Below are 27,050 nucleotides of genomic sequence, written 5' to 3' on the forward strand. Positions count from 1 at the left end.
AGTTATCAACAGAGCAGTAGGTGGACACATTAGGTGGTTGTGTTGAGGGTGTTGTCGCACCTTTTTCGCTCTTTCACTCCAAAATGAGACAAGAAAATGTGTCGCACACACAGGGTTATGTTCCAACAGTCTGGAAAAGTTTAGAATTTACTTCCTAAATATTTTTCACACAAAGTATTTTCAAAAGTGAAGTTATAAAGAGAAAATAGAGGATGTTGGAGTATTTCCAACCCATTTTAGAAATGAAAATAAAACATTAGAAATTTTATATCAATTCATCCATCCATGTACCTGTTTGCTTATTCCTCCACCCATCCCACCACCAACAATCAAATATGTCATCCATTAGTATGTTGAGATCTTTCATCCACCCACCCACTTGTCTTTCTTTCCACCTATTCATCCAGCTTAGGTTGGATGAATAGGTGGAATCTATCTGTCCATCTGCATAGATGGACGCAGTGCTTTCAACATTTTTCAGCCTCTGATTACTTGAGAAGAGCTGTGTAATTTGATCACCTGTCGTAAATAGCTTCTTAAGCAGCAGCCGTTACCAAGTTGTTGCTCCAGTGAAAGAAATGTAATTCTATACTCGCTAATTACCAGAGAAGATAAATAAATAAACATGGCTTGAGGAAAGGAGCTGGGATTTGGATTGAGATTTACCTGCATTTAACTAGTGGAAAGCAGATTTTAAATGTGCAAATTTAAAGCCATCTTGCGTGAATAAAATATCCAAGTGTAGCATGGCGTGTCCTGTGATTTTACATAAACTGTGTGAGCACAATTATAAGGCAAGTCTTATTTTTGAAGATTATTTTTATTGATCACCAACTACAGCGTTAATCCAAGCTGTTAATAAACATCAAACATGAATGTTTAAGAAAGAGAAAGTGAGATTTTGACTTTCTTATGAGAATATTCTTAAGTGTACAATTATTGGGCAGCTGTTATTGTGCAGAATTATTATCCAAACAAAATTAAAATGCACATTTTCCCATCTCATTATTTTTATTTTGTATAAGTGATAATTATAATCCCTAACTCAAAACATTCCAGGAAACATTTCTGAAATTGAAAAAAAAAAAAAATCTGTGACCAGTTTTGACCCTTTTATTCAGCAAAAGAAATGAGCTTCCATTCATAAAGTCCATCAGTTTCCTGACCTATTGACTATCAACTTTTTGTCATCTAATACCAGTCCATACCAGTCCCTGACCTCAACCTATTAGTCTGACTTGAAGTGAAGCTCTGTGCCTGTTCCACCCACTGGTTCTTCCATCTGAGCTGCCAAGAGTCACTCTCATTTCCTCTGTAATATCTTTGAAAATTAGCTTTAAAATTAGCTTTAGCTTATGAGTCTTGTTCAGTGGTGGTCGGGTTTCAGCCTTTACTATCTTGGCTGCGTCTCGTAGCGCTGAACATCTTCTGGCAGTTATGAAATATGATGGACCTGGAAGATGATGGCTTCTGGTTCTTCTCAAATCCTTGGTGCTCAATTTTGTCATTTTTCTGGCCCAGTTGACTATTTGTAACAAAGCTTTTGATTTTTCTGGGATTGCTCTGTTGAAATGCACTGATTTTCCAGAGATGAGACTGAGACAGCAAAAGTGTGAAGAACAAAAACTTTTAATATCACTTGCAAGTGGAGAACGACACAGACAACATCATAGCAAACTCTAGGTGTGTTCTGGGGAGGCTGAAACAATCACAGAATCATATACAGTTCCTTGGCATACAGCAAGTGAGAGTCGTTTCAAATCCCCATTACCAAATTAAGACATATAAGATAAAAAGGGGTACTCTGAACCAAAAACACATCCCTGAGGGGAAGGTCTCCTTTATCTAGCTTTCTCCAAAGCTACACAAATAAGTTGAGCATCTCATCCTGTTCCCATAGTGGGAGTGCGCTAACTATTTGTTATCTCTGGCCTTGGTCCTCCCTTTTACCTACACAAAGAAGAGCTGTACCTATGAGTTACTAGGTACAGCTGGCTAGGAGAGAGAAGTAGAAAAACAACTTATACAACTCAGAATATTTTATACATGTCTAACTATTGTAGATAATTAATTTTGTTCCACAGCTGCTAGATAAGTTATCTTATTTCTAAAATAGCCAAGCTCCATTACTCTATGATGTTCACCAAGTTGATCTTTTTTTTAATGACTCATCGGTGACGGTACTTGGTATATATTGGTATATTATTGTAGGTGGCATTGTCATGTATTTGTCAGCAATATTTTGTACTCATATTTATTTCAAGCTTGAATGCCAGCATTCTTGTAGGGGTAGGGTCATTTTAGTTTGTATACTTGACAGTGGCACTTCTGCTTTACTCGATCTGCTTGCATACGGGTCGTTGATGATTCAGCTCATAACATTTCAGTGCAGTTTTAGTTGACATTGTGCTGACAGAACTTATTGAAAAAGTTGTTTGTCTGTTTCACAAACTTTGCCCTTTGCTTTGAACATGAAATGTAACTATTGGTGTTTCAGCTGTTCTCTGTGCAGCTTTCCAGACAGGTGTCTGTGGGTATGAATGCAGCACTCGGAGCAGGAACCAAGACATGTAGACATATTGTAAACAACATTGTAAAAGGTAAAGATTTCTTAGTGTTAAAAAAAAAACAGAAGCACAAGATGATGCTCATAGTCTTCATTACGGTTTAGCAAGTCACGGACACAAAAATAGCTTAACTTAAAAAAAAAAAAATCAGCTACATGTGGACAGTTGGTGAACAAAACACAGATAGTAGATCTGTCAGGAACATTAATATCAATATTTTTATTTCAGCTACAACTATGTGAATTTGATGGACATGTAGACATGAGTAGGTCTTGAGCTGTAGTAAAAGTTTAGACAGGTTGTAGTGTTGTGGATGGATATCTTCTTAGTACCAACTGAACATTGTTTAAACCATTTCCATTATTTTCTGACCACCATGTCCCCATCTTAAGATAGCTGCTTGAAGCAAGGCAACATGCAATAATACAAAATTCAAGACATCCCAATCCTGTCCGTTCTGTGCTATTAAGAATTAAGTCTGTTAAATTGTAAAGCCAAAAGAGGATCACACCCTGCTATGAGCGAGGTGTATGTGGCCGTCAAGAGTATGTGGAACAGAGTGAAGTGTCTACTTTTGCAGAGGTGTTGGTTTCTATTAAGTGTCAGATGAGTCCGGTTTGGTTTGTAGGAGTAGATGTTGGTCAGTGAGCTTCATCTCTGGCTCACTGTGGGGAAACGTCAGCCTGCTGTTGCTAGGCATGCAAATGTCTCTGAGTGCCTAAACTATGAAACATGCATAAAATGTAGGACACATCAGCAGTTGACAGCTAATTCCTGCAGCATGAAGATCATTTTCTGTCTATGACGGTACTTAAATATTGTTTTCTTTTAAGTAATCTAACTTGCTGTCATCTTCACTATTCAGGAGCTGATTCCACCTTATTTTAAGAAATGAAGCTTTATAATGCATTAAATAAGGCAAATTTTTTCCTGCCTTTCTTGAGTGCTTTCAGAGTGAGTCTAAGACTTAATTGGGTGATAAATGTCTAATCTGTGAGTGCTTTGAGACTGTATATTTACCAGGTTGTGATTTTTTTATTTCCTGCCTCTGAATGTTTGCGTGTCGTCTGTGTTCATACGCTTATAGGTTGTAGTGCTGAGAAAAGGAGAACACGGATTGAATTACATACACAGACATGCACCGAAGGCCAGCCAGTTAAAAGGATTGATAGCAGCAGAACCCATTAAGAGTAAAAGCAACTAGAAATGGAGAGAACTGAAAGTGGGAGGAGAGAGAATCGAGGAGGAGGAGAGCAAACGGAGTGTACAGAGGCATTACATCATTCCTGACCTCATTAGGGCTTTTCTCTCTCCCACCACTCCATCCTCACTCTGCTACTCTCTCCAGGTCTCCTATATATCCACTCGGCTCGTCCTTTCTCAGTATTATCAGCATTGTGGGGCTAATCATTTTTATCCCGTTTATGAGGACCTACCGGGTCTGCCTCTTGTGGTGTGAAAGCTGAGGACCTTGAGCTCTTCAGATAAATATTCTGTCAGACATGTTTGGCTATCCTGCTATCAGCCGTAGCAGTTCCATGCCTGACAAATAAATGTCACTGTATGGAAAACTGAAGTGCAACACTACACAATACCGTGGGGTTGTACTGCTGTACAGTATGTCACGATCTGTAAATATTGGCCCAGGCGCGATGCACTCTGCTGGACAGTTAAGGCCACTGCAACTTATTTACTAAAACTCCCAGTGGCTGCCTTGAAATCATTGCATTTAATTGATTATCTGCTATTTATGTGTTTACATTGACTAAATTTTGCTTCATTTATTTGGTGGTGTTATAATTGTTAGATGTATACTCCTGATAAAAGTCTTACAGCTTAAAAACATTTTGCTGGTACTCGCATTTTGTGCCATTGGACTAATACCAGGTTGAAAGTTCAACTTAAAATTTTTAAAAGATGAAATGGGAGTAAAACGCAAACCAGAGTGGACTATTTCTTATACAACTTATTTAAATTTAAAATGGGTTATTAATCGGCTGATTAAAAGTTTAAGCTATTCGTAAATAGTACCTGCCTTGAAGCTAAAGCTACAGCAACATGTAGCTAGTTTTTAGTGTTTTCACACTTGTTTGATTGGGGACCAAAGTTACATTTGTTTCATTTTCACCTGGTGTGATTTGCTTTCACACTGCACTGTGCCAAACAAACCAAACGCTTTGAAAAACCAGTTTGCCTCCTCGCATGTGGTGGTGCTGCACCAAGAACCACTGAAGGAAACAACAGGAAAACTTTTGAAGAAGACAAAGCACAACTTCCTCCTTCAGAAAATGAAAACAAAAATGGGTTGGCATCCGAGTTTAACAGTAGTAGGATTTCTCTTTTGTTTCTGACTGAAAACAAAAACAACCCACAAACCATTTCTCCCGCTAGTGCTAAATGTGGGCCTGCTTTTGAGGAGGTCTCCAGTCCACTTGGCATTCATATGTGCATTTGAACAGCTCCAGAGTTCACTTCAACCGAACCGAGATCTAGGTTTTTTTTGGTGTACTGGAGCTCAATTGCCTTTTAACAGCCTTTGACTTAAATTCGGTTATCTGGGGTCAGACTCCAATCCTTTGGACCAGAGAATAAACTTAGGAATGAAATATTTCCCAGTACGAAAATACCCAGCAACACAAAAGGAAGTTTGTGCTGTTGGAGGCCAAGATGTAGAGATGCAGTGAAACAAGAGTCCTTACTTGTGTAGTTCAACAATCCTTCCTCACTCAGAGACAGAAAGCTGTGTGCCATAATGATGCTGTACATGCTTGACAGAAAATGACATCAAATTTGTGACAGGCACAAATTTTAAGTTCTTAAGACTATTTCCTTCAACTTCTGATCAATCGATGACCAATCTGTTTGCTTCAATGTAGTTTTCATTAAAAATATATATTCTCCATTTGTTTTGCTCTCTTGTTCTCTTTTTTACAGCTCAGCCTTCAACTAATACTATTGAATTTTAAGAAAATTGTCTATCACTTGTTTTCCAGGCGAAAGTATAATTATTACATTATATATTATGACAAAATAAACTGTCCCTTCAAAATAAAAGTAGTTTATATTAAACAGGAGCAAATGAAAGGTCATCATGAAATAGTTTGTCAGGAGACCTATAGTCTGAAAACTGGGTAGATCATGTTTCTGCAGCTCATACGACAGCTTTAACAGTATCCATGTGATATTGTTAGTACGCTAATCTCATCCAGCTTGACAGTGATTTGATATATCTTATTGTTGGTAAATGAAGGTAGTTTTCATCTTGCATGTTTGCATCTTGCTGTTCTGTCTTCCCCCGGCTAGAAGTTGGTAACATCTTTTATGTAAAGCAAACATCCTGTTGGCCTTTTTAATTTTACATTTCAGATGAGTGAAAAAGCCAGAAGTACATGAAAATACAAAAAAAATCCTAGGAATGATTTGTTCGTTTTTTGTTTTTTTTTATCAGTGCCGTGGCTCCACGAGGCCGCCACTATCTGGAAACCGAGTATCTGTTGGAGGCTGCAGATATTTTCTAAAAACGGCAACTATTTCCCTGACCCTTAACTCCCGACACTGAGCAAGTAAAGCTCTCTCCCCACCTTGGCCTTGTCCTTGTTGAAGATAAAAGCTTGTGGAAAGCTACAACAACTTGTCACATCAGATGATATTCCTTTTGTATTTACATGTAGCCCTGAGTGGTGGTTAGCTCTTTGCTTAAACTTCTTTATTTTACTCCATTATCTGGTTGAAAAACTCTACATTATCATACATTTTGGATTCTGAAACAGGCGGGTTTCAGATTGTGAAAGTCCTTTAATTTGATCATCTCGGTTTTGGCCTCTAAAATGTCTCGAGCACACCAGTGTTTTTCCATACTGCATCTTAAATATTTTGCATCCTCAATTTATTCACACATTTTTTTTTATTCATCAGCTTTTTTTCCCCAAAACATAGTCTTTCCTCTCCTACCAAGACTTGTTTTTGTTGTTTATGAAGGGAGTTGAAATATTTGTGGTTGTCATTCTCTGCCAGCTCATTCACTATGGAAAAAAAGAAATCTATTAACACAGTTTGGCTTGGAAACAGACATTTCAGCAATTGACCTTCTTGGAATGACCGTTGTGTGAATCTTTATGTATACTATAAGAAACATAGCTATACTTCAATTGTTAAGCAAGTAAATATTGGGTAAGCAAGATAACTTGAGTTGTTTTAGTATACCAGGTAGGCCTTAAATGTGCATTATAAAGCTTTATAAAGCCCTCAGTCTCACTTTCAGGAAACAAAACTCAAAATCTGGATTCTTTGAGAATAAAACATTTGCTCTTTTGTCCAAAACTGCCTTTGTTAATTTGAACTTTAAAGCAGTGTGACGGCATGATGCAAAACCACCATACTAGCTAGAGCCAGATTCTTTGGTTTGAGTCCACTTTGATTCTTTGTCATCTGAGCATCAGGTGTCTCTACAGAAGACGTTCCAGCAGACCTCTCCAGTCGAACATCTTGTCCAACGTTCATTAGAACGTTTTGTATCTGTACATGGATGTCTGGCTTTAATCAGTTTCTAATTAGAATCCCACATGCCTCATCTGTTTGCTTTCATAGTCATCGGAGCTTGACGACATCCTGAATGACCTGCACAGCTCTCAGTCGCAGCTCTTCTGTGAGCAGCGGCCAGTTTCGCTGCCCAGTCCCATGGACAAACAGAACATCTTTAATGACATCCTGCAGATGTCAGAGAACAACGCCGCCATGGCGGCGCAGCAGCAATCCAGAGGCCTCGGACCCGGCATGGGTCAAACTAGTAAGTAGAGCTCAAACTCGGGAGGGGGGGACAACAGGAACATTTTTAAGCCTGTTCATTCTTGTTTTTTAGACTTTGGCGCTATCCGACCAGGGCAGCCAGGCAGGGCATTACCAGTGAGGAGTGTCTCTCTGGACATGAATGTCCCCTCACAGCAGCCATCATTGCAGTACCCGATACGGGCCAACAGCCCATACCCTGTAATGCAACAGCAGCAAGGCATGTTAGGAGGTCATGGCATGATGCCCAGCCAGCCTGGTATGGGCAATGCAGGTAAGTCTAAACAAGAGCTCTTCAAGTCAAATCCAATTATGTTATTATGGTCCAACATAAAAAAACAAAAATACAACTGTAGTCCTGAACTGTGACACTTGTGGCTGATTCCAAATTCCGATTAGACACTTTTCCTTCTGCCTCTGTGTCTCTCACCCGAACCCATCAACATCATGACACACTGACTCACTTCCTGTGACAGGAAATAGTCGCCCACACACCAGCGAAGTTTCTCTCACTGCGTCTCCCGCATATCGATCCTCCCCAAGCAACTTCCAGCATTGCTCACGAAAGATTTCCCCTTTCACATCGATCCCAGACCACTGCAATATGTTTACAGAGAACATTCCCCAAAATCTTTTCAGGCCGTTTTCTCACCACTTGTTTTCTCTGCGTCGTTGTCCTTCCTCCCACTCCCACAGGGTTGATGACACAAGGTGGTCCGCGGCCAGCCATGCAGCAGCAGCAGTCGGAGGGATGGACCGGTCCAGCTTCTGCACCTCCTATTGGAGCTTCTGCTCCGGGACAACAAGGAGGCATGCAGGGTAGGATGGTGCCCGGCACCGCTCCGATGAGACCCAACAGCCAGCCAGGACCCCGGCCGATGCTGCAGTCTCCAATAATGACTAATGGTGAGAGCCAATTTAAAAACGTCTTGGTATGAGGGTGCAGAAATACAAAGCTGAATTACAGAGACTTTAAATCTGTAGTTCATAGTATCGCCCATTTGAAGCTGCTTAAGTAGCATGAAGAAGACCTCAGTTCACCCCCTCAGTTTACTAGCTCATCAGAGTTGTAAAGGATGCCATCTTGTGGTTGGTCACGGTGTAGCAGGTGAATTGTTTTACAACCATCATTTTTACCTTTTTTGCTCTTGTGAAAGAGAAATTGTAAAAGTATATTAACAAATATATCTGGGCATCTCTCTAATAATTACATTGACCCAAATATTTCTTCCTTTCTCTTTCAGCCCAAGTTGATATGGATATTAATATGGTCGGCCACCATTTCTCCCAGCAGCAGGCTCCGCCCAATCAGACAGCTCCCTGGCCGGACAGCATGATGCCAATCGATCAGACACCTTTTGTAAACCAGAACAGGTACGTTTTTAACCACAAATTACCTGCTTTCCTGTTCCCAAAAGAAGCCGGTAGCATTTCTGTCTGGGAATTTTCATAAATGTAAACACTTTTTTTCCAAACATTTCTGAAATTCAAGTGGACATTAGGTATTTTTGTTTCCTTTTCCACAGACCTGCACAGCAGGACGATCTCCTCTGCAATCCGAGTCTTGATCAAGGGAGCGCAGTAGATGAAGGGGCCTTGATGTCCCAGCTGTACTCGGCGCTAAAAGATTTTGATGGTTTAGAAGAGATCGATCGAGCTCTCGGCATCCCCGCCCTGGTAGAACAGGTGAGCTTTTCTAACACTGTTTCTCACAAGGGTAATAATACAACTTGAATTGTCATAGATATTATCGAATAAGTCGAAATATTTTGTTGTGCATTTGTATTGTGCCTCTTTTTAAATCAGAATACAGCTACATAAAATCTGGTGCAACCAGCTACCTTCAAACATCACCTTATCAGTAAAGAGAGTCGACCTGTTTGCAGTTTAATTTGTGAAGGCTTCAGAAGTTTCATAGAGAACATTAGTGAATAAAGAGCGTCTTGTAGACTAAAAAACAGCAGACGGGTTGGTGTTCAGGTTGTAAATTCCTAATACAGTACACTACAATAACATTTGAGGTTGTTTTGTGACAATATTTTAGAAAAAGGTAAAGGTTACTGAATCCTTTACCAAAGTGCTGTAATTTTGTTGTTTTTGTTTTTTTGCTCCAATTTCTTACAGATATTCCACTAATGTTGATTGTTTACTGTTTCAGAGCCAGTCACTGGAACCAGACCAGTTCCCCCAGGACCCCACCATCATGTTGGACCAGAAGCCCCCAATGTACGCGCAGCAATTCGCCCCGCCGCCCTCTCACATGGTGCCGAGGGGCTTTCCCGGCCCTCCCATGCAGGAGCCCGGCTTTCACCCGATGGCCGGCCAGATGGGCCCCCGGCCTGGCTACCCTATGATGAGAATGCGGCCTGGACTCAGGCCGGGCGGGGTCGCCCCGAACCAGCCCAACGCACTACGGCTGCAACTCCAGCACCGGCTTCAGTCGCAACAGGTACGCTGCACCACCCTGACATGAAACAACATGCAGCCCATTGATCGACTCTGTACTCACAGGTTTGAGTTATCTAATCGCTCTATAGGCTGACAAATTTGAAGCCCCTGATTGCACATATTTAGACTTCTTAATGATCTTTCTGTATTTGCTGCTGTTATTACCATTATTACCAATTTCTTGTAATTTGCACTAAATATGGTCTGTGTGCATTCATGCCAATTGTTTTTCACCATTGACCTGGACTAGAAATGAAAATTAACCCTTATGGCTAAACCTGGCATATTCATATGGTAGTTTGTATGTACTGCTGTTGATTTGAGAGTAAAACTTAAAAATGAATGAGGAAAAGCTAAATTCAAAGAAATTAAAGAGGAAGTCAGTAACTCTTTCTATTTGTGCTTAAATGTGTTTTTGTGTTTTGCTTCTTTTTTTTTTCCAGCAGAAAAGTCAACCAATGATGACTCAGATGACTGGCGTGTCAAATGTGAACCTACCTCTAAGAGCCAGTGCCCCAAGCCAGGTACAACCACCATCATGTAACATTCCTGTACAAACATGTTCCATCTACTAATTTTGCTTCCTGATACTTCACAATAAACTAAAGACTGAAAGATACCACAGTATATTGCAAACATATTCATACGCCTTATATTTTTTTCCACACTTGGACACATTGCATCCACAGATATGCATTTGTGAAACAGGTTACATTTGACATTTTCTCGACGTCACTCTGACATTTCCTTTTTCCTGCTGTTTCCAGGGAAACATCAATGCTCACATGTTGGCGCAGCGTCAGCGGGAGATGCTCAGTAACCACTTGAGGCAGCGACAGCAGCAGCAGCAGCAGCAGCAACAACACGTTCAGCAGCAGGCCCAGCAGGTCCAGCAGCAGCGCAGCATAGCCATGAGGGCCCAGGGCCTCAGCCTGCCTCCCAACATGGCCGGAGGCATGAGCAACCCCAGGAACCCCCAGGCCGCCCCCCAGCAGTTCCCTTACCCGCCCAGCTACGGTACCAGTACAGGCCTGGCCTCGTCACCTCCCCCACCAGCCCCTTCTCCTCCCCTCTCTCCCCCAGCCTTCCCTCTCTGCCCCCCAACCCTCAGCTCCACCTGCATGGCACCTCCTCTTCCTCCACCTCCTCCTCCTCCTCACAGATGATGATGGGAAACACAAACATGATGGGCGGACAGTATGTGGGCGTACTCAGCCCCCAAATGCAGCACAGTGCCTTTCAGTTTCCCAACTCAGGTACTGCTCCCCCTCCCCCTGCCAGCCAACAGCACACTTCACCCAACAACGCTGTATATGTGTGTGTGTGCGCACTTGTTTGTGTGTGTCGATGTGAATCAATTGGAATGCGTCACTTCCAATTGATGCCGTATGCCAGATTTCTAATTTCATGCATTGATGATCACAATCATCATAAACTGATACAAATGAAGCTGCATATTTTACTCAGTACACCTATAAATGATCTCCAAGTTATGCTTTTCTACTCCACAAGATGGAGCCAGAGGTCAATAAATCAACCCAACCACCTCCCAGTTTGGCCATGAATTCTCTGAATAGTTTGCCGTTCTTTACCTGATTTATCTAATGACATTTACCAGATTTACGTCTTTTTGAGATTTCACCTTTTTTAAAAATAATCTCCATCTTCGCTCTTCTGTTAAAATGCATGTAGAAAATTCCACCTGCCTGTAATTGACCCTGAATGCCGAGACTTTTCCACCTTAAAACACAGAGAACTCTTGTATACCTCGTCTGTTTTGTCACAGCACACTCTTCTTCTTCTTCTTGCATTTGTTCTAAATACATTAAATATATTTGGTTTCTGTGGAACGGGTGTGGTTGACGTGTTTGAATTGGTCCTCCGCAGGTATGAGCCAACAGGCAGACGGGAGTTTTCCCGGAGCCAGCACGCCGCAGAGCCCGCTGCTTTCCCCCCGCATGGCGCACACGCAGTCCCCCATGATGCAGCAGGGCCAGCAGAATGCCGCTTTCCAGGGTTCCCCTGACATGAACGGATGGCCACAGGGTAATATGGGAGGCAACAGGTGAGGACGACCAGGGCATCCAACTGAATGCGATTGTAAAAACGTAAAGACTGAGTTCATGTTTGTGGACCTCAGTGCTTTCAGATTTCTGAAATTTATAGATGGCTTATTATATAAGAGGTTAAACTGAGTGGGTTTTTTTATGAGGATATGCATCAGTGTATTGCTAAATCTCCTGAGATTGCTGTGAAATCTGTTTAAAAAGTGACTTTCTAACCAATTTACGTACATTTCTATTCTTTCTAACTATCAAAGCATGAGAAACAAAAATAAAAACAAGCATTTATTTATTATGTGCATTCTGGGACATGTTGGTACTGCATTTTTTATTTATTTTCTTTATCTTGTGAAAATCCATGCGCACACATTTAATTCAGACAATCCAAGCTAACGGCCTCCGTTGCGTTTCCTCTGCCCAGCATGTTCTCGCAGCAGCAGGCGTCGCCGCAGTTCACTCAACAGAACAGCGGCAACATTTACAACGGCAACAGCCTGGGCCTCAGCAACCAGCTGAGCAGCCAGATGAGCGTCACATCCATGGCGTCGGGGTCCTCACCCGGTTTGCCCTCCATGGGACAAGAACAGGTGAATATTTATAGTGACGTTCTGCTAAATTTTCAGATATAATTGGAGCTCCACTTATTTGTCTAAATGTAGATATTGGTTTGTCACTTTCTGTGGGGAGTAAAAATGTTTATGTACAGTATCTGGTAGTAGCAGCTGAAAACCATGCTCCTCGAATGAGCTTGATTCAAGAAGCAATTACACCAAAAAATTATTATTATTCCAAAAGCTTTTTAATTAGTTTTAAATCATGTCTAAGGTATTTTTAACAAGCCCTGAAAAATATTTCAGGGATGGTATTAGTTGTGATTGATTTGTGAGAGTCCACAATATATTAAAACTTTTGCACTGAGTTCTTGCATTTTTTTTTAAACCATTAAAGTTGTTTCTTGTGTCATGGATTAAAACCGTTCGGCTGAATTAGAAATCTGACAATCGTGACCCAGATGAAACCTGACTTCTTTTACATTCATCTCCGTATTTCTGTTTGAGTTATTCTAAGCACTGTGTTTGGCTCTCTTTCATTGAATTGCCCCGTGGTGAATAATTTACTCCATAGTTTACGTAACTCCTCTGAAGTTCTGCTACTTCTCTCCCAACTTTTAGGGCAGTGATGTAACTGGGCACTTTAAAGTCAGACCATTTAGTTACACTTTTATGTAGGGTGCTGACATTACTCACTGACTCGCATGTTTCGTGTAACAACATCACTCAATTGCTGCTGCGCCCCGCTCGTTTAATGCCCAGCAAGTTAATTTGTCTGCGTTTGTCTCGCTGGTATCGTTAGGCTGTGTATCTGCGATGCTGTTGACCGTAATGCTTTTAAGCCCGTAAAGATCCATGAATATTTAACTACAGTGCTCCTGTTTGATTGCCTGCTGTCCAGAATGTTGCAACAAAGCAGCGTGTCTGTCACTGGACTTACCTCGCCTCCCGGTTTATAGAAGAAAACATATTGGCACTTAGATTATTTCAATTATTTACTGTTGAGCCATTAGTGCGTGCATTTGTGTTTTTCTTCTATTGGTTTTACGCATGATGGTGTTCTCCAACATGCTTTGTAACTCCTATAGTTAGAGAAGTTCAAGGCTCAGAGGTTTATTTAGCAATAAAAATGTAATCCTTTAAACACTCTTAAATACATCTATGTTTTCCATAAAATGTGTTAAATGATGTGTACTTTGCTGTAATTCAGGTTTTTTTTAGATTTCTTATGTAAACGATTATCTTAGTAATCAAATAATTGATTATTGTGATGAACATTTGAATAAAAACTTCCCTTCTTCAGTAGTAGCTACTTAAGCTAGTAAAGAAGAAGCTCACAGATAACTTATCAAGATGAATTTTAAAATCACAGGTACTTGAATCATTCCATAATCGTTTCAGCCCTAGTTAGTGCTGTATTCTGACAGCACCCCACACCGCATTCCCGTCATCCGACCGTGACATCTGCCTCGCTCTCCCTGACCGTCCACTTGAGAGTGCAAGAGGTTTAAGGCATTCTTATGCTCATGAAAAGTTCTCCTCACCATTCCTTATATTTTGCCACGTTAGAAGCTCTTTTAAAGCCTGACCTGGTTTGTGAGAAACTTTCTAAGTAGGTGAAATTCTAAGAAAATTTTTTGAATTTGAGAAATTTTAAGAATTTTGGATCCGTTATGTACACAGGAGCTGAAGTTTAACCTAATGAAACTTGCTGGTACTCTGTGAACAGTTGTTTTAAGTGCATAAAGTAATATTTGCATTTCTTCCACAGAAATTCTGTTGACCCCTTTGAAGCTTCTTAACACGAACCTCAGCGATCAGCTGGTGCAGGGAGCGCGTCGGCCCTTTAAGAATCAAAAACACAAACTCGTAAGTAACCGACGGCCCCTTGGACCAGCCGGGCCGTGTCCTGAGCCCCTTGTCCCTTCCCCGCTCACTCCCTTTTCACCCCAACTGACCCGTTGGGCCCCGGACTGACACAGGAGTGAGCAGAAGGCCAGCCTACCTGCCCGTCCAGCCGCATTCACCGTCGTGTGACTTACTGTAGGGCCCTCCTGGTGGGATACACTGACTTCAGGGAGCAGAGGGGGCATCAGTGGATGTGTTGAATGTATTCCTCTCAGCGGACAGCGGCCATCTACAATCTCATCTCAGAGAAGAACCGAGTCGTTCTCTCTTCACTCATTTGGGACTTTTCCTCATGGGTTTCAAACGGCAGCAGAGACTCCCAGGTCATGTTCACAAGTACGAACGGAGCTCAGTCAGTTTTTTGCCTTTTTGCTGTATTTTATTTTATTATTTTATTTGTATTTTTTTTCTTGTTATGAAAATTAATATGTAGATTGAAGACGGGGCGGGGCGGGGGACTGATCTGGATAAACACTGCAGAAAAATGATTTGAGTGGAATTCTATTATTAGAATAATTTAGTCAAGAGGTTTATATAGTGTATTAAATTAAGTTTTATTTTTCTGTATAGATTCATTTTAATTATTGTAGATGATTCTTTATCCTTGTAGCAAGAAGATTCCTAAAAGTGTGAAAGAGGCACTTTTTATCGTTTTTAACAGTAATGGTTAAGAAGATTCTTCTAATCACCTGAATTATAGATTATAATCTTGGTCCAGCTGTTTCAGAAGATGTCAAAATCAAATATGGTTCAAAATGAATTGTACATACCGATGAGTAAAAAAAACTTTTCTTTCCTATTTATTTTATTCCTTACTGGTCACTACTGCCTCTCTTAAAGCAGAGCAGTTATATGTGCTTTTTTTTTGTTATTGTTGTTCTGTGAAGTCCTGACATTCTGATGTTCTGGTACGACTCGGACTGGGGGTGCAGGTTGTTCTTAGTGGGTGTGCTGTGTATACAGTGTACAGATTATGGCTTGCTTTTCTGCCTTTTAGCATAGAACACAAAAAAGTGGGAAAAAATAAATAAATTAAAAAATCCTCACAGCCATACATTAACTCAAAATTATAAAGAAAAAAAAAAGTGTGCTTTCTTTGTCGTCTGGAGTGAAAACTGCTTCGTTCAAGCTGCTAGGTGCAAACTGTTCGGGTGTGATGTAAACAAGCAATAATTACTTGAGAATCCTTTTCTGTTTGTTTGTTTTTGTAATTTTTGTACAGTTTCCTGAATTTAGAAAGGAAAAAAAAAAAACAAACGTTTTTGCTCTGCGTTTGGATGCAGTATTAAACGCCGTTTTCTATTGCAGTTTGTACCAAGAAAAAGTCAACATCCACACACACACACACACACACACGCCAACACACACAGCGTTCTTGATAAATTATGCAGCCATCTGAGGGGGGCAGGAGGAGCTGCAGAGGGGAGGTAGTTTATTCCCCCCTCGTGATCGAAATGAGCCCTCTCTTCCTCCAGCCTTTTCTTCTATTGCAGAGGTCAGAGTTAAGACTGCACCTGCTCTGACAGACACTTAGCCATATTTTATGACCTCAGGCAATTAAAGTATAAAAGTGTTCGCTGATGACATGCTGATCTATTTCCCCAGAAGGGAATTGAGATCCGAAGCTAATCATCCTCTCTAACCTCAAGAAAGAAAAAGAAAAAAAAAAAAAGCAACTTTTATATAAACTATTTTACCCAGGAAAGACTTTGATCAAGCCAAATGATTCCTCACATTTCAATTGGATTTCTTTCACCTCTTAGTTAACCAGCCCACACAGAAACAAAAAAAAACATAAGACAGAAAATTCCTAAAGATGTCACTGAGCAGGATCTAAATGCAGATGTTCGTCATAAACCAGATTCACTCTGAATGTATTGTCATTGAAGACCTATTGTTCTTTCTTTCCTAACTTGTCGTTGTTGTCACACCATGGTCTTTTCTGCATTTCTTTTTTTTTTCCCTTCTCGTTTCAAAATCTAATTCGAAATCTTGGTCGAATTACCAAGATTTCGACCAAATCTTGGTAAGTTGGTAGGTGTAGGTGCAGCCTCTACACCTGAGCGTGTAAGCGTAGAAGCTGCACACTCACTCTGCTCGCCCTGTGGTTGGTGGCCGTGACTCTACAGGAGATCATACTTTGTTTTTCTTCCCCATTAAATGCTGTTCTGATTGTAAAATCCACCCATGCAGAATAAAGCCTTTAAAAGCCATTTTCTCAAATAGGCTTTTAAAAGGATTCAGAGCCCTTTGCAAATTTCCAAAGATTGTCAGCGTTTTGAAAAGAACTTAAAGCCATGTGGTAGCAGTGCTTTTTTTTTTTTTTTTTTTTTTTAAGAATTTCTTAAAGAAAAAAGAAATTCTTATTCAGACTTTGGACCCACGTAACTACACACTATATTTTCTTCTCTTTAACCTTTGCTTTTGCAGAACTTTAAATACCCTTTTTGTATCGTCTGCTGGTTTCTTAGAGCTAAGATGCAAACCTTTGAAATGCTAAACACCCTAGCATATTGCCTTAGATTTCGTCCTGTTCTTGTAAATTACACTGCTGTCTGTATAAATTTGTATAATGACTGGTTGTACAGTATTTGAATGGGCGCACCACTATTCACCTCTCCTCCGCTGCTGAAAACTGGGTCACTCCGCTCCCCACACAACCACGATCATTGTTCTTCTAAGTTGGGATGGGCTCGTCCTCTCCTCACTGTCGTATGGAAAAGATGATACACAGAGATACTGAAGCAATATGTACTATACATGATTCTTCTGAAGAAAGATCACTGTTGTTTTGTTTTCTTTTTTTTCTTTTTTATCGTTTTGTTTCTCTGCGTCGTCCGCGAGTCGCACTGTATACCTGCATCCATCTGACCTTTGTTACCCCACGGTTGTGTTTGTGTGTGAGCATGTGTGTGGGTGCGTGCGTGCGCGTGTGAGTGTTTTATGCAAAATTAGATATATAAGAGAAGGTAAAACCACAGTTATGCAAGTTGTGAACTAATATGGCTTCGCTGATGCTATTTGCCTTGTAAATAAAGAATTCTGTTAATGCATAATTTAGCTGTTTGCGTCTTTTATTTCACGCTGGTAGTAACTTAAAAAATATATAAAATTTTTACTTTGGTTTTGGATTCCTTCTCCCTGATGTTTAAAGGCTTATAGATGAATTTATTCCCAATTTTATTCACTTAAATCACTGCATAAAGGGAGACGTACAGAAAGGTTTTTTTCACAAGCTTAATTAGCAACGCCACTTATGCTGGGTTTCAGAACAATCATAAATTAATAAATATGAACTTGGTCCTCTTGAATTAAAAAGTATATATGTACACATTGAATTAGCATATCTTTTTTTTGCATCATGTAAGAAAAAAAAATACTCATTATAGACTTCTTGTGTTTTGATATCTGTTGCTTACAACTAATGAGAAGATCTGTTTTAAAAATTAAATTATTTAAAGCCAAAGTACATATTTTAAATCCATAAATATTACTATGATTACTGTGGGGAAGACTGACAACTTGATGTCCTGCTGACAGTTACTGACTCCCTCCACAAGGAGGAAAAGACAAAAGTTCCCTGCAAATGAAACTGACTTTGCTGTTTGCAAAAATTTTAAAGGAAGTTGAGTGGAAGAAAAAAAGCGCACAAGAAAAGCCAGTTTTAAGAGTTCAGTGGAGACTACAGCAAGCATCCAGTAGGCCTATCTGGGCTATAATTCAAAATACTACTTTTGAGATGAAAGTATTTTTTATTATTAGTTTTTTTTTTATAACTTTCATCTAAAGTCAGAGCCCAAGCGTCGGGAGAAAACACGTGGAATCCAAGCTGCAGAGGTCCAGTGGGAGGTTTCCCAGTCTGCGACTTAACGGGAAGCCATGTCATCTGCTGTTGGATCACTTGGGCTAAACTCAACACCTTGTCAGTTCCACTTGAAATATAGGTGGGTAACGAATAGATGCAATGCACGGATATCCTTTCTGAATTGTACTAGTGATATGAATTGCACTTTTGATGATATTCTCATTGTATAGTTTTTTCTGACTAGGGGCTGGCATTGACTCGTTGCAGCCAGACCATAACCGCCTCAAATCTAAAGTTATTATGATCCCTGATCAAATAACAGAGTGACCTCCCGCTGTCGTCGCTTATTGGAGTCGTACAACTTACACTTACTTCCTTACAGCGCGGATATATTCTAGAAAATGACTGCAGATTACTTCAATTGTCGGTTGCCCAGGTGAGTACGAAACGGCTCCCAGGTGGAGAAAAGCAAAGTAAGAAGATCACTGGGTGAGGTTGCGATGTTTAAGGGATATAAGCTGCAAGGTGGGTGAATAATTTAAAGAAGTGTTTATTGCGTTGAGTGGTCGGTGAAATACTCCCGTGTTCTTCCGTCTGAGCACACCAGAGTGCGTGAAAGAAAAAGGTATGGCACTGAAAGAAAAAATGTTTTTCGAGACCTCGTTTAGTTCATAGAAATGTTCGAACTGTGAAATTAAAGAACGCGTGAAATCGTGTGTAGATTAACTCAGTGGGCTGTCCTGCGCAGATGAATTAAGATGCATGAGGCTGTGCGGATTCCTCAGCCAATGAGAGAGGAAGACGCCGTGAAGCATCTTCAGCGGACCTGAACTCACGGATATCCTGAGTTCTGGTCATCTGAGGTGCCCTCAGATGACCAGAGACGCGTCCAGATTTAGGTTTGTGAAGCTCGGCTCTGATGACGGATAAAACCTCCTGAAACGGCTGCGATTGGTAAGCTTTTCTTCGATTGTATTTTAAAACGGGTTTCTAACTCTTTTGCTTCTCCTGATTCTTGAATCGCGTAAAATCTATTTTTGTCGTTTACCCAAAACTGCGATTTACGCACGGAGCATGACGCACGCCAACTCCAGACCCTCCACCCACTGTTCAGTAAATTATTGTTCGGGAAACGTTAAGGTCCATTAAATGCTTCATCAATGCTGACCTCTGCTGCGACCGACTGTTCTCTGATTGGTGTCATGACCCTGGTTTGTCTCTCTATTTACTGGTTCCTTCATGGCCTCCTCACTGCTGTTTAGTTGTGTGAAGTGTGTGACCTCTCAGCTGGAAATATTGCAAAATCGGCTGCCCATCTTTTTTTTTTTTTGTTTGTTTTTTTGAACGGCTGTCTTCAAATGTCCACTAGAATTTCTGCCCTTTTTCAGCCCACATTGAACCAGTGAAAATACCCAAGCTGAATATAATTGAATGGTGGATACAATCTGCAAAAAACAAACAGAAAAAACCCAATTGAATAATAAATTGAATGAATTTCAAACAAAGAAAATAAAAGTTTTTTTCCCCCACACTCACTGAAACCTGCAATTCAAATTAAATTCCAGACTTTTACAGGCAGGAATTCTTGGACCTTCCTTAGTCCATTTAACTAAAAAAAAAAATAGTTACTTGTGAATTTCACGCAGTCAATCCCCCGCAGAGAAGAGTTTAAAATGGCTAAACCTGCTGGTTTGGAGAAGAGATATACAACTTTCGACAAGGGGGCAGAGAATAAATCCTGTTTAATATGCTCCCTCTTCTCTGCTTATCCATACCTGAAAATGAATTCAAATGCATCACTGCATTACAAACTGCACAGGAATCCTGCAGTTTGCCCGACATGCAGGAATATGATAAGACAAGAAAAAAATCTGAATTATGAATTGTACTTTATGTAAACAAATGCAACGGAAGCATGCCCAAATAAAATCAAGCGCCTGTCTTTTTTTTTCCATTGATGAAACGCATTAAACTTTAACACTCGCCTCTTTCTCTTCCCTACATCCCCTGAAGAATCCTTCCCCGCTTCACGCTCTGCGCGCTCATGTCAGCGTCCGTCTCCAGCGTCCCCGCAATGTTGAAGGAGAAAAGCTTCCAAGCCGAGATGCTGAAGGGCAGTCCCGTTCGGGGATTCTTCCCCAGCCCCTATCCCTACATGGACTTCTTCCCCCGGACACACGCCCTCCTCCACCCGCTCAAGTCGCTCGGTCGGCTGGTGTCGGACGCCCGGGCGTCTTTTCCCCTCGGGTTCCCCGGAGGCGCGGCTCCATTCCTCGGCCACAGCGCGCACAGCGCGTCGGGCTCTCCGTACACGAGCCAGCTGTTTCCCGGACACGCGCTGCACCACAGGCCGGAGGAGCTGGCCGCGGTGGTGACGGAGCACGCCGCCGGTCCGCTGTCATCGGACTTCAGCAACCCGTCCAGCGTCCCGTCTCCGTCCGCCAAGTCCTCCAGCAACACACCGCCCAAGGAGAGTCTGTGTCGGCCGAGCACCGTCGAGTTGTCTCCGGAGAAAAGGGTCGCATCCTTTAACTTCAGCGAGGAGGACTTGTTCATGGTGCTTTATGGTTACTCTGGGGGCCAGGAGAACAGCGGGGGCCACGCGATATCAGGACTGACGCTGCAGGAAAATTTAGGTGAGGCGCTTTTTGAATTTTCGGTGCAATTTTCCACTTAATGCACAATTTTAATGGACAAAAATAGTTCAAATAAACTTGCTTCCCCCTTTGAGGGCCAAGGGCCACAATCCAATAAACACGTTTGACAAATATTTATTTAGGCGACAGTTCAAACAAAAATCTTATTCTATCTTTACATTAAAAAAATAAAAAGCTAATCCTTAATTTGATGAATTTTTCAGTAATTTATTTAATAAATAATTAAGTGTTTGCTGAAATAAATTATTGATTTAAGCTCAAAAGTAGCATAATCCCATAAAAAAACTCCACATAAATATATAGATACGTTATCGTTCTGATGAACCTGTAATAAAAACATTACATTGAAAAAAATAAAATAATTATTTATATAATGATTCATAAAGAGAACGATTTATTTAATTAGTAATAAAATAATTTAATATGTGGATTACTAAACAAAACGTTTTTTCTATGTTTTACAATTTTATTATTTATGCAATTTCATTATTTCATAATTCCATAATTCAACACATCAGAAATGTGCCAAGTGTATATTTTTATAGATGGTCACTTATTTGTTAGCTTAAATAAAACTGGAATACATACAGTACAAATATCAGCATATAAAAGCAAATAAATAAACCAATAATACAAATTATTTTACTCAATCTCTCATAAAATATATATATATATATATAATTTTTAAAATATCCATCCATCCACTCATTGTCTGTTCCTGCTTTTCCCTTTGTTGTTATCCTCTCAGCTTCTGATCCCTCCATTTCCCTACTGGACAAAGAAGCTATTGAGCTCCCAGAAGGTAAGACAGAACCATCTATAATATTTTCTAATCCTACGTTATGAGGCGTTTTGAACACCGTTTCTGTGTTGCAGGACTGATCGTCCTCCAGGCTCCCTGGGGAAACACTTACCACTGTGGAATTTTCACAGATAAGGTCAGCATTCCCAAAGGCTCGCGTTTTGGACCTTTCCAAGGAAAACTTGTGAACACCAGTGAGATAAAAACATATGACGACAACACTCTAATGTGGGAGGTGAAGCTGTTGTATTTTTGAAAATAACATATTGCGATCAACTGCTGCGTCGCGTTTGACAGTAACGTCAACCTCTGCTCTCCTCTCCTCCAGGTGTTTGAGAACGGCCAGCTGAGTCACTTTGTGGACGGCAGAGGCGCTTCTGGAAACTGGATGTCTTTGGTGAAGTGCGCTCGGTTTCCCGAGGAGCAGAACCTGATCGCTGTGCAGGTCCAGGGTCAGATCTTCTATGAAGCCTGCAAGGAGATCACACCCGGCCAGGAGCTTCTGGTTTGGTACGGAGACTGTTACGCACAGTTTCTTGGGATCCCTCTCACACTGAAGGACTCCAGAGAGGACAACAACAACAGTGTTTCTCCAAGTGAAGGTCTCAATCTGCAGCTTCTCCAGAGCTTTTCTGTCTTCACTTGATCTGCATTACAAACCACTGACAGAAGTATTTTCTATTTTCTGCAGATTCAGGGGAGGGCTTCAAGTGCGACAGATGTGGGAAGGTGTTCGCATATAAATATTATCGAGACAAACACCTGAAATACACGCGCTGCGTCGACCAGGGGGACAGGAAGTTTCCCTGTCACCTATGCAACAGATCCTTCGAGAAGAGGGACAGGCTGAGGATCCACATCCTGCATGTGCACGAAAAGCACAGACCTCACAAGGTAGAGTGAACTCAAACACTGTGGGCTCGCATTTCGCTACGGTTTTTGAACCATCTGTGTTACGCTGATGTCGGTGCTGAAAGAACAGCTCCCAAGAGTCAGGGAGGCGGCACATTAATCTGGCAATGGATAAATAATACATTTCATTCTCATATTATTTGGTCAAATAAAAACTGACATGTTATATTAACTATTTGCAAACTATGCAATTTGAATGATTGAAACTATTCCTGGCACATTATAATATTCACTAAAATCATTTAATCCATTTTTTTTCTCTTCTTCTTCTGGTAAAGTGTATTAAATGCATTAAATGTCTCATGCGCAGTGCTCCGTGTGTGGGAAGAGTTTCTCCCAGTCCTCCAGTCTTAACAAACATATGCGGGTCCACTCTGGAGAGCGACCATACAAGTGTGTCTACTGCAACAAGGTAAGATGAGGTCAATTCAGTTTATTGGCTCAAGGTAAGAAATAAACAGGTTGATATATTGGACTAAATTAAAAATAATTAGTGTCGTTCAAAGACACAGAAATATTACAGAGTTTACCCTGAGCATTCTGTCAGATTGCAGCTACTCACAAAATAAATAAATAAATAAATGAATAAAAATTAGGCCAAAAAGACAACATTCAAAAGATTGGCATAAAAGAACAAGCAAATCCACATGCATTACTGTAACAAAAAGTAAGTAAATCATTTATTTAAAGGCCTATAATAGTGCATAGTGTGAAGGCACCCATGTTTGTGAATAAATTACATTACTATCCTTAATTATTTCTGTTACACTGCTGTGATCCATCAACTATACACCAGTTATTTTAATTGAAATTGGTCTGATCTTATTAGTTTTGCTCCTTCTTTTTCATTATTTGTGATTTTGTTTGGGATCTGTGCTTTTCAGAATTTGTACATCTACACTTTTCACCCCCTTCCTTATTATGACAGTTGCATTTTCTCAGTCACTCAAACCAGCTTTACCTTTTTCTTACACATTTTCCACCTTTTTTTTTCTGTATACAAATATGCAAAGTATATGCCAATCATTTAAAAGCCTATATGACATTTTCTATGCGGTGTGGAAGAATGAAGGGAAAAGAAAGATTTACGATGTGAACAAAATGCTACACTTAAAAAAAATGAACACCGCATTTAGTTTTCACTCTGAACTATGACGTCATTTAAAAAAAATCTACAATAATATATTGAGAAGTGGCATTTTGTCAGGTTTAAAGCAAGCTAAAAATAAATTACTTATATATATATATATACACCTCGGTAAAGGCTTAAGCCATATCAGTTACACAGAGACTTTACATGTCAGCGCCATGTTCTTTTCATTTCTATCTGCAATATATTTTTTTATATTTTAAACAATAATATTAATAAAATGAAATACTCACAAATACGTTGCATTTGAGAAAATGCTCACAAAGTATTGTGAAGTTCTCCTCGGGTGTCTCGGTCCAGCTCCATGTTTGAAACCTTTTGGACTCCTGGTTTCAAGGCGCTTTCGGCACGCGCCCTGGTTCATTGTTCCGCGCCAAAGGCACGCGCCTCGGAGCCACTTCCAGGCCAATTATCGCCAGATGTTTCACAAAGACTTTTGTCCCGCGAGGTTATATAGGCTTTTCATTATTATTATTATTACTTACGTTAGTGCGAAGTTGTTAACTTTTCGTTTCGTTTCTCGATTCTATTTTTTTTCTGAATTCACAGCATAAAATAAATTTGTTGTAAATCCCTTCACGTGCCTGTTGGTCATAAAAACAGAGTATTTGATTATTTATTTATTTATTTTCATAATTATAATTTATCTCTTTTAGGCCTTTACTGCCTCCAGTATTCTGCGCACGCACATTCGCCAGCACTCCGGCGAGAGGCCCTTCAAATGCAAGCATTGCGGGAAGGCCTTCGCCTCCCACGCCGCCCACGACAGCCACGTCCGCCGGACCCACGCCAGGGACAAGCCGTTCCAGTGCGAGCTGTGCGGGGTTTCCTTTCTGGAGGAGCAGGAGCTAAAATACCACGAGTCAATCCACAAAAGTAAGAATATTTTTTTCATTTGCAAATTGGTTTGCTTATTTTTGTTTTCGTTCATATTAAGGCTAACAAATGTAGCTTAAAAAAAAGGAAGAGGAAACCTCAGAAGCATAAAGAGCTGAATTAAATTGAGGCAGAGTTTCAGTATGTGGTGCAGTAACGAGATCGTTTTAGTGTATTTTTTACTAGAAATTTATAAACCCGCTTGCTTCTTTGTTTTTTCTTTAAAAGTGGAAATTAGGGATACGTCTTTTGCTAAAATATAATTCATAGCATTCTCTTCCTCTAGAGACACAAATCGACACGCTCACTGTTTCTTCTTCTTCTTCGGAAATTGGACTGGAGGACCACTCCGGCCTCCCAGCGAAGGAAATCCAAAAACCACAGAAGAACCCAACTGGGCAAAGATTTCCAAATTATACCGGGCTAACAGTTTTAAACTCTGACTATAGGCCCTGGAACTAGACAACCAAGAAAAAGACTGGTTATTGTGCAGCCTTATTTAAATCCAAACACAACTATTTAAATGGTAAGGCATCTAATTATGTAATGTATAAATGTTATTATGTTGCTTAAAGCTACCGCTCCACAATAGTCTGGTTTAGTCACTCTAGGTGTTATTATTACTATTATTATTATTATGAAAAAAATAACATTCTTGTTTTTGTTTTCTTACATTTAATGTAAACTACATTTCCCTTTTTAATACATACATGTGTTTTATTTTTAAGACGTCTGCAATGTAAACAAGCAAAAGCAAACCAACAACACTGGTCCCCTTTTTCAAGCTTTACTTTTTTCTTCATTTGTGAAAATAAATGATTGCATGAAAAAGAAATATGATTCTTGGTTCATTTAAAAATATGCATATGCAGCATATCAGTTATTTTAACTGCACAGAAATTTTATTGAGACAAATATCTGACATGTTATATTAACTATGAAGTGTTATTATTAATATTTTTTGTGTTTTACAGCGAAAACAAAATAAAACAATCTCTTGTGGTAAAGCTCTACAGGGGGGAAAAAAAACATGGCATCATGATGCGGCTAGAATACAAATAAAATGTAGAATTAAAAACAGAAAAGTCTTTGCTACTCCGTCTCCGGTCACTTGTCTCTGTGGAGTGTCTCCAACTCGTAGCTTGGATGCTCTCAGTAAAATGAAGGAATCCTGCCTGGAGCAAATGAATGACAATAGAACGGGGCTGTAAAGTGGTCTATTGCCTCTCACACTAAAAAGTTCACTATGACTGACATCTGCCCTCTCACTGCATCCAACTGTCCCCCACATGTTTGCCTCAGAACAGATAGATAGATAGATAGATAGATAGATAGATAGATAGATAGATAGATAGATAGATAGATAGATAGATAGATAGATAGATAGATAGATAGATAGATAGATAGATAGATAGATAGATAGATAGATAGAATCCTTATCGCAATATTGGCTGCACCTTCTTTTGAAAAGAGTTCAGGGGTCAGCACCTCGCAGAGTGTTTAACTGCCCTCCTCTCATTTCAAATAGCCAAAATATAGCTGCTTGAACAAGTGTGGATCAACCCTCATTGGACCTGCCCCTCCCACGAGTAGCTCTACAACCCCCACCAAAACCACCATGATGGGGTATTCACTGTGTAAAAACAGGGTGTCCACCCCTTTGTGGTTTCCCGGGATCAGAGGGGTGGAGGAGAAGGACAGAGAAGACAAAAAGAGAGACAGAAGGAGTCAGGGGAGAATGAGCTGCCACAGCTGAAATACTGAGATTGTTAGTGCTCTGTGCTAAAAGAGTGGTTTTACAGCGCCTCCTGTGATTGGCTGATTTAGGACTACGGCATGGGAGAATTTTTATCTGGGTCGTTTATCCGAATTGATTTCACATTTAACCACACAGGCGAGCCAACAGTGCCTCTCTGGGGCCATCTATCAGTTTCATCTCTGTATTAATGCAATATTAATAATAGCCGAGCTCCACGGTTAACGTGTTTGGAGAAGTTAATTCCCTCTGAGACTGGAGCAAGCATAACTCTTTACCAAACAAGTGTAGCACTTTGATACTTTATACCACTCGAGCACGCCACACAAATGCGGTCACAACTAAATGCACCACTGTGATTAATTAATAATGTTCACTGATATAAAGAGCAGAGAGCTGCTGCTGAAACATTCTTACAGATGGAGTCACCTTGTACACTCAGATGTTGCTTATAGTCTGGGCTGAGTAGTCAACAGCTCAGATGTATTAGCGACTATTGATTGGCTAATAGCTGTCAGTGTGTGTGTGTGTGTGTGTGTGTGTGTGTGTGTGTGTGCGTGTTCTTCAAACAGTGATCAGACTTTCAGCTGAGTGGACCTTCATAGTATGACCGCAACAGCTCTCTGTTAAAACATATGCCTCAGTCTGACGCAAAACAACATACAAACTTTCTGATGCTAAAGAAAAAGTAAAACTTCCAGGGATTTCTTTCTTTAGATTCTTTGATTAATGGACGTAGTTTTTAAGAAATTCCACTGGAAATAACATCT

General features: G+C 40.3%; 2 protein-coding genes across 5 annotated transcripts in view; both read left to right on the forward strand.

Moving 5' to 3' along the window:
* The window catches only part of ncoa2 (nuclear receptor coactivator 2), a 69,002-nt gene extending 51,624 nt beyond the window's left edge, over positions 1 to 17,378 (forward strand). The window contains exons 12-22 of one of the 4 annotated variants that reach the window (XM_055037249.1): positions 7,155 to 7,353; positions 7,426 to 7,626; positions 8,049 to 8,258; positions 8,597 to 8,726; positions 8,879 to 9,038; positions 9,511 to 9,801; positions 10,244 to 10,324; positions 10,568 to 10,817; positions 11,688 to 11,865; positions 12,285 to 12,450; positions 14,186 to 17,378. In XM_055037249.1, coding sequence (XP_054893224.1) covers positions 7,155 to 7,353; positions 7,426 to 7,626; positions 8,049 to 8,258; positions 8,597 to 8,726; positions 8,879 to 9,038; positions 9,511 to 9,801; positions 10,244 to 10,324; positions 10,568 to 10,817; positions 11,688 to 11,865; positions 12,285 to 12,450; positions 14,186 to 14,197 — 1,878 coding nt within the window. In that variant the 3' untranslated portion in view covers positions 14,198 to 17,378. Of the gene's footprint in view, positions 1 to 7,154; positions 7,354 to 7,425; positions 7,627 to 8,048; positions 8,259 to 8,596; positions 8,727 to 8,878; positions 9,039 to 9,510; positions 9,802 to 10,243; positions 10,325 to 10,567; positions 11,057 to 11,687; positions 11,866 to 12,284; positions 12,451 to 14,185 lie in introns of those variants that run through there. The other 3 variants (XM_055037251.1, XR_008606458.1, XR_008606459.1) reach the window with 3 other exon arrangements.
* Positions 17,379 to 20,171: 2,793 nt separating this feature from the next.
* prdm14 (PR domain containing 14) lies at positions 20,172 to 25,130 on the forward strand. Its single transcript, XM_055037283.1, has 8 exons — positions 20,172 to 20,763; positions 21,533 to 21,586; positions 21,661 to 21,821; positions 21,915 to 22,188; positions 22,278 to 22,480; positions 22,809 to 22,910; positions 24,305 to 24,524; positions 24,811 to 25,130. The coding sequence occupies exons 1-8, from the start codon at positions 20,172 to 20,174 to the stop codon at positions 24,984 to 24,986; spliced, it is 1,782 nt and encodes a 593-aa protein (XP_054893258.1). The 3' UTR covers positions 24,987 to 25,130.
* Positions 25,131 to 27,050: the final 1,920 nt, after the last annotated feature.

The sequence above is a fragment of the Poeciliopsis prolifica genome, unplaced genomic scaffold (assembly GCF_027474105.1).
Source record: "Poeciliopsis prolifica strain line A6 unplaced genomic scaffold, Auburn_PproV2 SCAFFOLD012, whole genome shotgun sequence".
In the NCBI taxonomy this organism is placed as follows: Eukaryota; Metazoa; Chordata; class Actinopteri; order Cyprinodontiformes; family Poeciliidae; genus Poeciliopsis; species Poeciliopsis prolifica.